Source organism: Lactuca serriola, chromosome 4 (assembly GCF_051521515.1).
Source record: "Lactuca serriola cultivar US96UC23 chromosome 4, Lser_US96UC23_V15, whole genome shotgun sequence".
Classification (NCBI taxonomy): domain Eukaryota; kingdom Viridiplantae; phylum Streptophyta; class Magnoliopsida; order Asterales; family Asteraceae; genus Lactuca; species Lactuca serriola.
In genome coordinates, this window is record NC_136411.1 from 218415910 (window position 1) to 218428626 (window position 12717).

The window sequence follows — 12717 nt, forward strand, 5'->3', positions numbered from 1 at the left end:
AAACTAAAATTCATGTAAAAAACAAGTGTAAGAATTGATTGAAAACCTCAGTTGAAACACATGTAAAAACAATTAGATTTACATAAAGAAAACTAGAAATAAAACACTCATTGCTAGTAATTCTGATAGAATGCATACCACAGGGTTATATTCTTTATATTCTCTTTCAGGCATGTCAACAAACACATGTTAGGCATTATCATCAAACAAGCCAAATATCATGTAAAAAAAGTGTAAGAAATGATTGAAAACCTCAGTTGAAACACTTGTAAATAACAATTAGAATTACAGGAAAAAACTAGAAATTATAATAATGAGAGAACAAGGCTCACATTTTCCATAAATCCAGACAATACATCCCCAACTTCTAAAATGACAGCCAAAGAATCGATTTGTGCATTTCATTGGATAAACTAACGCTTCTTCACAACCGTACCATAACAGGAAAGAGAATGAATGAGGGATGGAGGTAAACTTCTCATGTTGATTTCAGGTTGAAGCAAATCATCTGAATCAGAGACATGAACATCATATGAGGTATTTTGGGTTTCAAAAGCGCCAAACTTTGGCCACGAATCTCTGTAATTTCAGACCTTCAATGGGGGGGGGGGGGGCATATGGTTTTGAGAAGGATACATGGTGATATTTTAGTCGACAATTGATAAAGGGATGTAGGTTTTGTAGTGTTTATTCCCTTATTTTAGGATATATTAATTCAATTATTCTTTTACCATAAGTAGATATATTAAGATTACCATTATACCCTTATATATTTATTTAATTGTTTTATTAATTCTTGAATTCTTATTGGTGGATACATGAACACAACGGTTGTGAGGAACATTTGAACATCTCTCTTTCTTTCTCTCTCTCTCTCTCTCTCTCTATATATATATATATATATATATATATATATATATATCTTCTAATAAATGAAACCTAAAACTGACACGTGCCAATTTTTTAGAATGTCTCTTTGACACGTAGCATTTTTCTATAATTTTTATTATTTTATTTTGCTTAACAAATTACTTCATAATTACTTACAATCGACAATATCTTTGTTTTTTTTCTATATAAAATTTTTAAATATAACGACCGTGGTTTCCACGGTTTATAACATAGTATACAAGGTTCTAAAAAGCTCGTCATGGCTCCGCCATGGCGCGCCACGACTCCAAGGCTTGCACCTGTCGCCAAGCTTTGCCAAAACGCCGCTTTAACTCATATATGTGTATAAAAATGAATAATAGTTGAAAATACATATAAAAATATTAATTATATAGAAAATTGCCGCCTTAAGTCACGCCTTACAAACGCCGTGACTCGTCAAGGCTCGGAAAAGCTTGAGGCTTGACATTGCCACCAAGTCACGCCTTACGTTATTTAGAACCTTGCTAGTATATATATATATATATATATATATATATATATATATATATATATATATATATATATATATATATATATATATAGAGAGAGAGAGAGAGAGAGAGAGAGAGAGTAAAGCGCATGTCGAATTCACATAATTTTTTTTGTGTTCCCTCGTTACTTTAGAGCAAAAAGGTTTTTATTTTTATTTTTTTTTGGCAAAAAGGATAAAAAAAATTTTATATTTGCTAATATCTATATTCATATATTTTAATTTATTTATATACTTACATCAAGATTAGTAATAAATCTTGGTTAATTAGACTTTGGAGGAATGGTCGGCACAAATGCTCCACAATTTCAGCACTAACCCATACGATGGCATGCCGAAGAGTTATTTGTTGGATGGCATTTGAATGTCGATGAGGGACGAGAGAGATAGAGCGTTTAAGGCTATTACTTTCTTTTTTTTTTTGGTTTGTTTTTAGAAAAATCAATATTTACCCACCCTTTTAAAATCACATATAATTTATGTTGTGGAACAAAAATAACATGACAAACAGTTTATGGCTTCAAAGCTCATATGAGAGCATGGCATGACATGCTTCATTTCCTCCATCCTTATAATAAACAAATCAATATAACATATTTATTATATTATCGTGTAATTATATGTTTTTCTTCACCCCTACGTCTCAGCCCCATCCTCCTTTACTATCCCATTAATTTTCAGCGTCCCTTGATAAAGCAACAACAATTAATTACACATTCATAACAACATATAATATCTCTTGAATATGCATTTTCTTCGAAACATTCTAAGATTTCCATATTTGATTATTGATACACAGTGTTTCTTCACGTTTCTCATTTTATATCATAACTAAAGTTTTGAATTTTTTACGATATTTTATATCATAACTAAAGTTTTGAATTTTTTACGATATATATAGTTATAGACTATTTAATTAAAGGCCAGGTTAATGCTTTTGTGAAGGTATAAACTTAAATTGTTATTCATGAAAAACAATCTATCGATCTGAATTCTTATATATGTTGGCTAAATACTTAAAATTTAGTTGCAATATTGCTTAAGATATTTCAATGCCTTTTACTACGTACCATGTAAAAGAAAACAAGAAACACAGTGCTTGCGTAAGTTACGTCCTACATTAAGCTATCTATATACGGTGGTCAACCCCTTATATTTTACACTCTTTTAACTAATTATAATGTGGGAAAATGACTAGGTCTGACAATCGTGTCGTGTTCGGATTGGCGTGTCGCGGGTTGACGGGTCAAAATATGTCAACCCAAACACGACCCATTTAAATATACAGGTCACGGGTTGGCGGGTTTGGAACATAAACCCATATATGACCCACCAAACCATTTATTTATACGAGTTCACAAGTTGGCGGGTTCGTAGGTCAGATTTGGGTTTGTGGGTCCAAATTTTAGATATTTAAGTCTTAAACATCCAAATGAAAATTAAAAACATTCATAGAAACATGTTACAGACTTAGCCTTATAGGTTACAACTTATGACCTTAGACCATTCACCACGAGTAATAATGTCAAAACAATCAAATGGTCTATGAATAAATGATATATATTATATAATACTTATTAAATATTAATACTTGATACATAAATACATTTAAAAATATAATAATTTTTTTATTAAGAATATAAACGGGTTGGCGGGTCAACCCGTTTATCTTTTGAGAAACCCATATATGACCCGTTTAATAAATGGGTTGGCGGGTTGAAAAACTCAACCCAAACCCATTTATTTCCTGTCGTGTCGCGTGTCGTATCGAGAATTGCCAGCCCTAAAAATGACTCTAAGGTCAGGGACACAGACCCAAGAATACATAGTATGTGTTGACGAGGTTGAAATAAATTTTGCCGATACAAAAAAAAAGTAAAAATGTCGAAAAATAGAAAATTTTTCCACTACAGACAAAAAAAGTAGATGTTGCCGGTGCCACATCGGGACATCTACTAAAACCGCCCCTGCTGAAGGTAAATATCTATTTGTTTCGTTAATATTTTGACAATTTATTTTATATATAAAATTGACTAACAAACTTGTTAAAAGTATTGAAATTTTATCATTGTGACCAGTTATTTTAGGTTGCAACTGACTTGGCGTATAAGTGACATCTATGTGTCAATATAAGTGACATCTATGTGTCAATTTAAAACAAAACTATTTTAGGAAGGCGTATAAGTGACATCTATGTGTCAATTTAAAACAAAACTATTTTACGAAGGTAACGAATCTACCTGTTTTGTTCACATTTAAATGATTTTTTTAATATACATGATAGGCCAATAGCCATCAAATTTGTTAGAAGTTTTCAAATGTAATTATTTGTAACTAATATTCAATTTTGATGAATAAATAACTTTGTCATATATCTTCAAAAATTTGATTTTGCTTTTAAAATTACTTTTACTGCATTTTATATATTATTACGAGTAAATTCGATTTTGTTGAGTTTGCTATTGAAGAAACAACTACAACTTTGCTCTGGAACAAATATATATCTACAAAATTTGTTATGAAAAAATAGTTATGTGATTTGCTACGAAATATAGCTATGAAATCTACGATGGAAAAATGGCTACAAAAGTATGGTTACTAAATTTGATATGAAAAATAGCTACAAAAATATGACCAAAATATAACATATAAGCATCTTTTTTAAGATTAAAAATATTTTAATTAAAAGTGGAAGTTTGACACCCTGTTTATCTCAAAATTGTGATGGGATTATTGATGAATAAATACAAGATCATCATGACTTAAATAACATTGTATGTTTTCAAATTGTTCTTATCTCAAAATTGTTACACTTATAAAATATACAAATACTTCATATTGTGATAAATAGTAGATGATATATATCGCCACAAGGCACGTTCTGGTTATTGAATTTATTCATCACCATAAACATATGAAATAAAAGAAAAATAAGTATCAAAATAAGCAAATGGATAAACAATTTTTTTTCTCTATTATTAGATAATTCATAATTGATAATAATTGGTTTATCAAAAAAAAACCATTTGATCATCATAAATGTTGCACATTCCTAACTAGTTTGATGCTCAATCACTCAATTGTATACAACAAAAAATAGTTATCTAAATATGAACAAAATAAATGAATAATTACTCTCCTAAAGTAATTTTTCCTTTTTAACGTGTCATAAATATATCACGCATAAACAAAGTAAGTTATAATCTAAGATAGCCAAACACAACTGTAATATGTAAATATTTTTAAAAAGTTCGTTTGTAAATTATATACAGAAGAAAACGAAGTTGCCTAAATATGAACAAAACGAATACATAACCATTATTATAAGTTATTTTTCTGGTATAATTTACATATATTTTTTAGTTGTACTTATTTTAATTCATTATGCAAATGTAGATTGTCGACTTTTCCACAACAATCATACGCAAATTTGAGTAATTCAAACCAAAAGATATACGATCTGTAAGGCAAAAAAGCTTTTGGTGCATGATGCCTTAAGCCAAAGTGTTAATACTCAATTCCAACAAGTTATGTCAAATTTGATCAATTCTAATGCAAAAGATGACATATTAGAATCCGTATTTTGATTTTGGAGCAGGTAAAACTGAAATCACAACCACTATGTAAAAACCACATCACAAAATCTTGTTCCCATTATCCCAGATATTATGCAAAAACCATAACATTTTCTTTTCGTCCTATGTCAATCTTGACGAATCTCCACCTTTTCTTCTCTTGGTATTACGTATCACATTCCAACCGATTCGTTCAACCATTTTCTTCTGAACATGTGACATCAAACCTAACGCGTCCTGTAGAACTTATCTTTAAACTTCAATATGATCGTGTATACCCACTGCAAAATTCTAAAAGGATATATCATGCAAGTATGTATTTTGAAATGGTCATAGCAACCTATTAGTGGCAAATACATAGCTAATCCTGGAGGGTTTGGTAAGAGTGGTGGTTAGTTAATCATTCTTGAGATCTCTCTTTATAAGAACACTGATTTCAGTTTCCAACACCATGCAATCATTTCTCAAAGAAAATTAACCCTTTTAGTTCATTCATGGCTTCTCTTCTCTACACTACCTTTACTGTATTAATGGCTATCCTCTCATCCTCAATTGTATGCTTCGCTTTTCCAGGGTTCAGCTTCGGATGGGGTGGTGGAGCTGGTGGCGACGGTGATGGGTCTTTTGGCAATGGCCAAGGGTATCCTGGTCTTTTCCCGGAATTCTACAGTTTCTCATGTCCTCAAGCTAATGACATTGTCATGTCTGTTCTTGAGAGTGTCATTGCAAAAGAGCCAAGAATGGCTGCTTCTTTACTAAGACTTCACTTCCATGACTGCTTTGTTCAGGTAATTAATCAACTAATCATGTAACCTTTTTCTTGATGCTTCATGATACATTAGCGTAAATGGAATTTTAAACTCAAATGTTGTAACTCCTTTGTGTTTTATAACTGAAATTGATTTGCTATACGTGTCTTTTAACAGGGATGTGATGCGTCTGTCTTGTTGGATGATAATGTAATGTTTGCAAGCGAAAAAAACTCTGGGCCTAATAGCAATTCAATTAGAGGATTCGAAGTGATCGATGAGATCAAGTCTAAATTGGAAGAAGCATGTCCTCAGACAGTTTCTTGTGCTGACATTCTTGCCCTTGCTGCTCGAGGTTCCACTGTTTTAGTAAGCATTCAAATCTTCATATATCGTTAATTCTTGTTGTTTCGAATTATTCCCCATTCATTATAACCATGATTTTCTTATAAAACAATGCAGAGTGGTGGACCTAATTGGGAACTCCCGTTGGGACGAAGAGATGCAATACAAGCTAGTCTCAGCGCCTCAAACAACAACCTTCCTCCACCAAACTCCACCATTCAAAACCTTATAAAACTTTTCCGGCGACAAGGGCTTAATGTAGTTGACCTGGTCTCGCTTTCTGGTTAGTAAAAAAACCGAAATAGTTATTGAAACATTTCTTTAGTTTCTTATTGGTTGTTATATGCTTAAATCAAGACTTATCTTTTATGATTCTTGAATTTGTTTGATATGTTGGGGGATGAAATGATTAATTTCTGGATTGTGTATTTGTGTTGTGTTCTTGTTTGTTTGGTTTTTTGATTTAATTCTATTTCTTGAAGGAGCACATACCATAGGAATGGCTAGATGCAGTGCATTTAAGCAAAGGCTATACAATCAAGATGGAAATGATGAACCAGATTCAACCCTAGAGATAACCTACTCCAATGGTTTGAAAACAGTTTGCCCAAAAACTGGCGGTGATAACAAGATTTCTCCTCTAGATTTTGCATCTCCTTCAACATTTGATAATACATATTTTAAGCTCATTATGTTTGGAAAAGGACTTCTAACTTCCGATCAAGTGCTTCTGGCTGGAAATGTTGAAGAAACTATGCTTCTGGTGAAGGCATATGCTGAGGATTATGCTCTCTTTTTTGACCAGTTTGCTAGATCTATGGTGAAAATGGGAAACATTAATCCACTTACTGGTTATCAGGGCGAAGTGAGGAAGAATTGCCGAATGCCCAACTAATTATATCTATATAACTATTCGTAGTATGAATTCATGAGGTGTATGATATGGGTTTATGTAAGTTGCTTATTTTCTTGTAATGCTTGAAGCTCTAGATTCTAATGAACTCATATATGGCTTCTTGTAAGTTGTTAGAATCATATCTATTTAGTAGTCCACAATGCCTTTTATTAGAGTTTACTTGATTGACACATTATCAGTCTAGCTACTCTCCATACAACTTTGCAAAAAAAAATCGTACAAAGTCTCCACAAGGTTTAATAGAACATATTTTTAATGATTAAAATGTTTCATTTTCGAATTAAAGAGTTCAATGGCTATCGAACTGCGTGTCTATTGAATGCCAACATTGGATACCACAATGATAGAGTTTAATTCATTAAAAGTCATTTAGGCATGACACGTCGTTGATCTAAGTGCATTACGGGTATCCAGCGGAAATTAAATAATTATATTTGAAATTTGAAAATTATGATAAATATTCAAGAAAAGTAAAGATCTTGAATGAATTGTTATACATAAATGGGGATAAAGCTAACTGCTTTTGGTTTTGGATGCGGATCTCTTGATGAATTTATATTTCACCATCCTTGCAATCTTGAAGAACCAGAAAGCACTTACTAACTGAAGTCCCAAGGCCATTGCCTACAGATATTTGACATTAACATCATTCACTTTAAGCTTTTTAAGGACACAAGTCAATAACGCTACGTAAGATCATAAAAGTCTTTCAAAATGTGTAACGAGATTATACCTTGATGAGAATAGGATTATCGGCAGATAGTGTAACATAGCACAGATATGGTCCAACACACATCCTTGCAATTGAGAAAATCACCGCAAATGAAACCTTTAAATTCAACAAAGATATGGAATTAACGGCTATTCCTTGAAAACTTCAATAAAAAGGCAATACTTTGATTTTTATAATACGAATATAGTACTATTTTTCAAAAGAGGCAAGGAACTAACATCAGCTGCTAAATTGATATCAGTATCTTTATAACCAAGCTCTTTGAGAATTTCTCTTAAATGGAGAAATGGACTCGAGATTTCAGTGATCCACATTGTAACCATCATTTCTGAACCACACTGCAGATATCTCATTTATGAAAACTTTCTAAATAACAAAACCCCGATTCATTTCAAGAAAAAAAAATAAACATAACATGTTAAAAAAAAAGCAAAAAAGGGTACTACCTTCTCATAAGCAAGACCCGCTACAACTCCAACAATGCTAACTAGATGATGAACAGAATTATCTATTTTTATATTCTTATCAAACAAACAACACACTAAATCATAGATTAAATAAGCTAGACTGACTGATAGAGCTCTCATCTGCACATAATATTCAACAAAACACATTACTATATGTTCAAGATTTCTGACATAGATAGCGAAATTGCAACAAAATTATCAAAACCTGAACAGGGGTTGAGTTTGAGGCCAAGGGACAAACTGGGCATCTCCAGTCTTGAACAGACATAGAAGACAAGAAAACCGCAAACAAAGCATGAATCGTCGAAACTATACGGTTACAGAAATCAAAAGACCTTTTCGGGAAAATCTTTCTTATTAACAAGAATGCACTTGTCCATGAGATGACTCCATACACAACCAAATAAATCTTGTCGTAGTGTTCCATAGTTTATTCAACTTGCTCCTTAATTCAAGTATCTAAACCGAACACCATAAGATACGTGAAGAGTTGTTCAATCAAACACACATTTGATTGCACTAAGAAGAAGATGAAAAACCAAGAGACGCAATAAATTGGAAGGTTTTGGTTGAAATAATTAGGTGGCGGTTGGCGTATATTAATTGGTGGGGATAGTGTGTGGTGGTAGGTTTGCTGTATTTACTTTCTATTTGTATATATAATAGGGACATTTTACCAGCATAAGATATAATAAACCATAAGTTCAACATCATCGATTAAAGTTCGCTTGCATGCAAAATTTGTTGTAAGGTGCGCTTCTTCTTAGTTATTAATTTGCTCAGTAATATATAAGTGTTTTGTTTGTATTCATTTTGTAGAAATTCTTGAGAAACCACATCCATCATGTGAATTTGCACAGACAATGCCTCCAAGGGTGATCCGACGGAAGTTTTAAGTATGGACAATCTAATTGAACTGATGTGTGCATCTATTAGTTAATGTAGATCATTATTGAGGTAATTTTCCTTGGTACATTTTTTTAATGCTCTAAGTCCAACGACATATGCACGTATTTGACTTGATTTCTAGGTATTCTTTTAACGACAATGATTTAATTGGAAGTAAGAAGATCATAGTGGGGACATACAAGTTACAATTTACAACTTACAAATTACTAATTACATGCCACTATGGGATAACAAATCCATATGTACGGTGTTAGGAATAAGAACATCTTAAATGATAAACCTAGGTTATAGGTTAAAAACATTGTCATATCTTCAACACATTAATATTGACCTCTAATTAAATAAGTTGTTTAATGGTTAACCTCTTTTATGAATTTTTTAATTAATTTAACTAATTGATCCACTTTTATTTAAATGTTCCATAAAACCCCCTGATTTACCTAATCGTTTTTTAAAACGTCAAATTTTAATATAAAATTTTTTAATAAATATTATTGCTAGAGATGTTCTAAGATCCAATAAACACACACAATAAAGATGCAAATAAAAAATAAGAGCACAAGTATTAAATTTGTTCACATGATAAGAGTAATCATATTAATCTACATGTGAACTAGAGAGCAATTATATTCGACTTGTAGAAATTACAACCTTCACATATACACTTTCTGCATAGGGTTACAAAGGTATATGTGTTGGTTATTTTCATAACCAAAACATAAAATACGGAAGCATAAACTTTAAATCTTAATTCTCGAATCTATTAAAATAAAACTCAAACATTAATGAAGGATTACATACCTTGTTCCATTGAGATTTTCGGATCTGAAGACTAAAATAAGTTTTCCAGTTGATCTCAAGTACTCTCTCTAAATCCTTCAGCATAGCCATCAACGAATTTGTGTGTATTGCATGTATCTTTTCATCTGCTCCTCATCACATGTTATGTGGTGGAGATCGATGACATAGATACGAACATACATCTTGTGATTGTTAAAGGTCATTGGAAATGCAATAAACATGATATTGGTTTATCAAAGTGTATGCACCTCAAGAGGAGAGTAACAGATCAGAACTTTGGAATTTCATCTCTGATATGATTTCAAGGGATCCATGACGTATGTAGGTGGTATGTGGCGATTTCAACAAGGTTTGATCCCTTGAAGAGCGAAGTGGGTCGGTTTTGTCCGCCTCAGGCACTAATAATTTCAATAATTTTATTAACGGGCTAGGCCTTATCAATGTCAATCTCAACAATAGAAGTTTCATGTAGATGGGCCCTAATGCCGCTAAATCCAGCCGACTAGACTGATTTCTCCTTTTAGCTACGTGCTTGATCTATGGCCTAATACCTCCATGATAGCCAATTACACTTCGATCATTGTCTCCTCCTCTTTGATTCTCATAGCCCAGATTATGGTGCTTCCCCCTTTAGAGTCTTTTCATCTTGGTTGTCAGAGGTTGACTTTGAAAGCATGGTGAACGAAAGATAGAGTAAGAATAGAGATAGTCTAAACATATTTTCTAAGATCGAGAAGATAGCTAGAAAGCTCAGGTGGCTGAAAGAAGATATTAAAGCTTGGAGAGGGAAAACAAATGAGCTGCGAACTTGGGAGATGGAATCTCTTTAAAAAAGGTGGTAAGTATTGACATTTGTGCGGAGTCGTTGGGCATGAATGAAGAGATGATAAAGGAGAGAACTGAGGCCATCAGTCACATAAAAGAGATTGAGACCGCAAACTTATTTGACCTAAAATAAATCGAGGTGTAAATGGAACCCCAACGGCGATGGAAATTCAACTTACTTTCAAGGATTGGTAAACTCTAACAAGAGTATAATCAAATCACTGGACTTAACATTAATGACTTATGGAACTCCAACCCCAGTGATGTTTCACAGGAATGTTTGACCTTTAAAAATAAATTCAAAGAACCATGTGCGTTGCGGCCAAATCTAAATAATATCATGTTCCGGAAACTTGACTACACTGACAGGGACTACCTTGAGATGCCATTCTCTCATGAAGAAATTAAGTCGACGATCTGGAAATTCGGAAACGAAAGTTAGTAACCACGCACACTTCTCAGACTATCGCCCCATAAATTTGATTGGATGCATCACGAAGGTCTTTTCGAAAACTCTTGCAGAGAGACCGAAACTGGTTGTGGGGAAGGTGATTAGCAATGATAAAATCATGTTTGTTAGGGTTTGCAACATCTTGGATCACCCCTTAGTTGTCAAGGAAATAATTTCTTGGGCTAAGAAGGCAAAGAAAAAATGATGATGTTCAAAAATGATCTTGAAAAAGACTTTGCTTCCGTAGACTGGAACTTTTTGGATAACACGATGGAACAAATGGGATTTGGCAGAACTTAGAGGAGTTGGATTCGGGGCAACATAATAACCGCTAAAGTCTCTATTCTCGTGAATGGAGCATCCACTAAAGGATTCAAAATGGAGAGAGGGATTAGGCAGGGGGGGCCTTTTATGGTGAGTGGTATCAAAAAAATGTGAGGGATTTGTTATGGGTCCTTTCCTATTTGTATCTTTCTTCAGGACTGAAAATAAACATCATGAAGTGAAAAATATTTTGCATTGGGGTTGCACATACATAAGTTATAGATGCAACTAATAGGTTGGGGGTGCGAACATGGTAATCTTCCTTTTATTTACCTTGGCATGCCTATTGGTGGTAGCATGAAGAGAAGTAACAATTTTGGTTGCCACTGGTGGAACGATTCAGCAGTAGATTGTCTATGTGGAAGGCGAATTGTCTGTTAATGAGGGAAGACTCACTCTTTGTAAATCCATTATGGGATCTCTCGGCTCCTACCTCTTTTCTATCTTTAGAGTGCCCACAAAGGTCCTCGCAAAACTTGAAAGTATCTGATGCCGTTTCCTGGTTGAAAACGATGAATAACATGGAGAAGGGAGGTTTGGAAATTGGCAACCTCAATGCAGTCAATATAGCCCTTCTAGGTAAATGATGGTGGCACTTTTTTGCAAGTACTGAGGGAATTTGGAAGGAGGTGATAAAAGTATATTATAGTGACAGGGGAGGTCTTGGGGAAGCCATTCATACTTACTAGAAAAACAATGTTTGGGTGGAATTAGCAGCATTAACACGGTACTGAACATGACGGGTTTAGACATTAATAACATGCTCACACATGACGGGAACAATTGGAAGTGGATTCTGGGAAAAGACGGGGTGTATACTGTGAGTTCGCTTAGAAAGGATCTAGATGATAGCATCTTGATAGTACCCCCTTAATACAATTTGGTGTAAGGTTGTCCCTAGGAAAATAAACACCTTCATTTGGCATCTATGCGTTACTCGATTGCCTAAGGTTGACAACCTCCTACATAGAGACATTCATATTCCAATGCATTTGTGCTCGTTATGCAATTGCTATCTCGAGTTTGCAAAATATTTTTTCATGCAATGTTCCACTTCTAGGCAGCTTATGGAAAAGTTAAGGGTAAAATGGCTAAAACCGTGACATCGGGGGATTTATGTCATAGACTGCGAACGAGTAAATAGTAGAAATCTTTTTGTAATTTAACTCATTGAGTTTTAGTGCATCTAATATGATATC

The 12717-nt window shown here is 33.4% G+C and overlaps 2 protein-coding genes across 2 annotated transcripts; one reads left to right on the forward strand and one right to left on the reverse strand.

Annotated features, from left to right (window-relative positions):
* Positions 1 to 5431: 5431 nt before the first annotated feature.
* LOC145103292 (peroxidase 9-like) lies at positions 5432 to 7114 on the forward strand. The gene is made up of 4 exons (XM_079040847.1): positions 5432 to 5786; positions 5925 to 6116; positions 6210 to 6375; positions 6575 to 7114. The coding sequence occupies exons 1-4, from the start codon at positions 5493 to 5495 to the stop codon at positions 6985 to 6987; spliced, it is 1065 nt and encodes a 354-aa protein (XP_078896973.1). The 5' UTR covers positions 5432 to 5492; the 3' UTR covers positions 6988 to 7114.
* A 303-nt stretch (positions 7115 to 7417) lies between these two features.
* On the reverse strand, positions 7418 to 8749 carry LOC145103293 (TRAM, LAG1 and CLN8 (TLC) lipid-sensing domain containing protein). Its single transcript, XM_079040848.1, has 5 exons — positions 8414 to 8749; positions 8188 to 8328; positions 7960 to 8079; positions 7742 to 7837; positions 7418 to 7632 (listed from the first exon to the last, which is right to left on the reverse strand). The coding sequence occupies exons 1-5, from the start codon at positions 8633 to 8635 to the stop codon at positions 7522 to 7524; spliced, it is 690 nt and encodes a 229-aa protein (XP_078896974.1). The 5' UTR covers positions 8636 to 8749; the 3' UTR covers positions 7418 to 7521.
* Positions 8750 to 12717: the final 3968 nt, after the last annotated feature.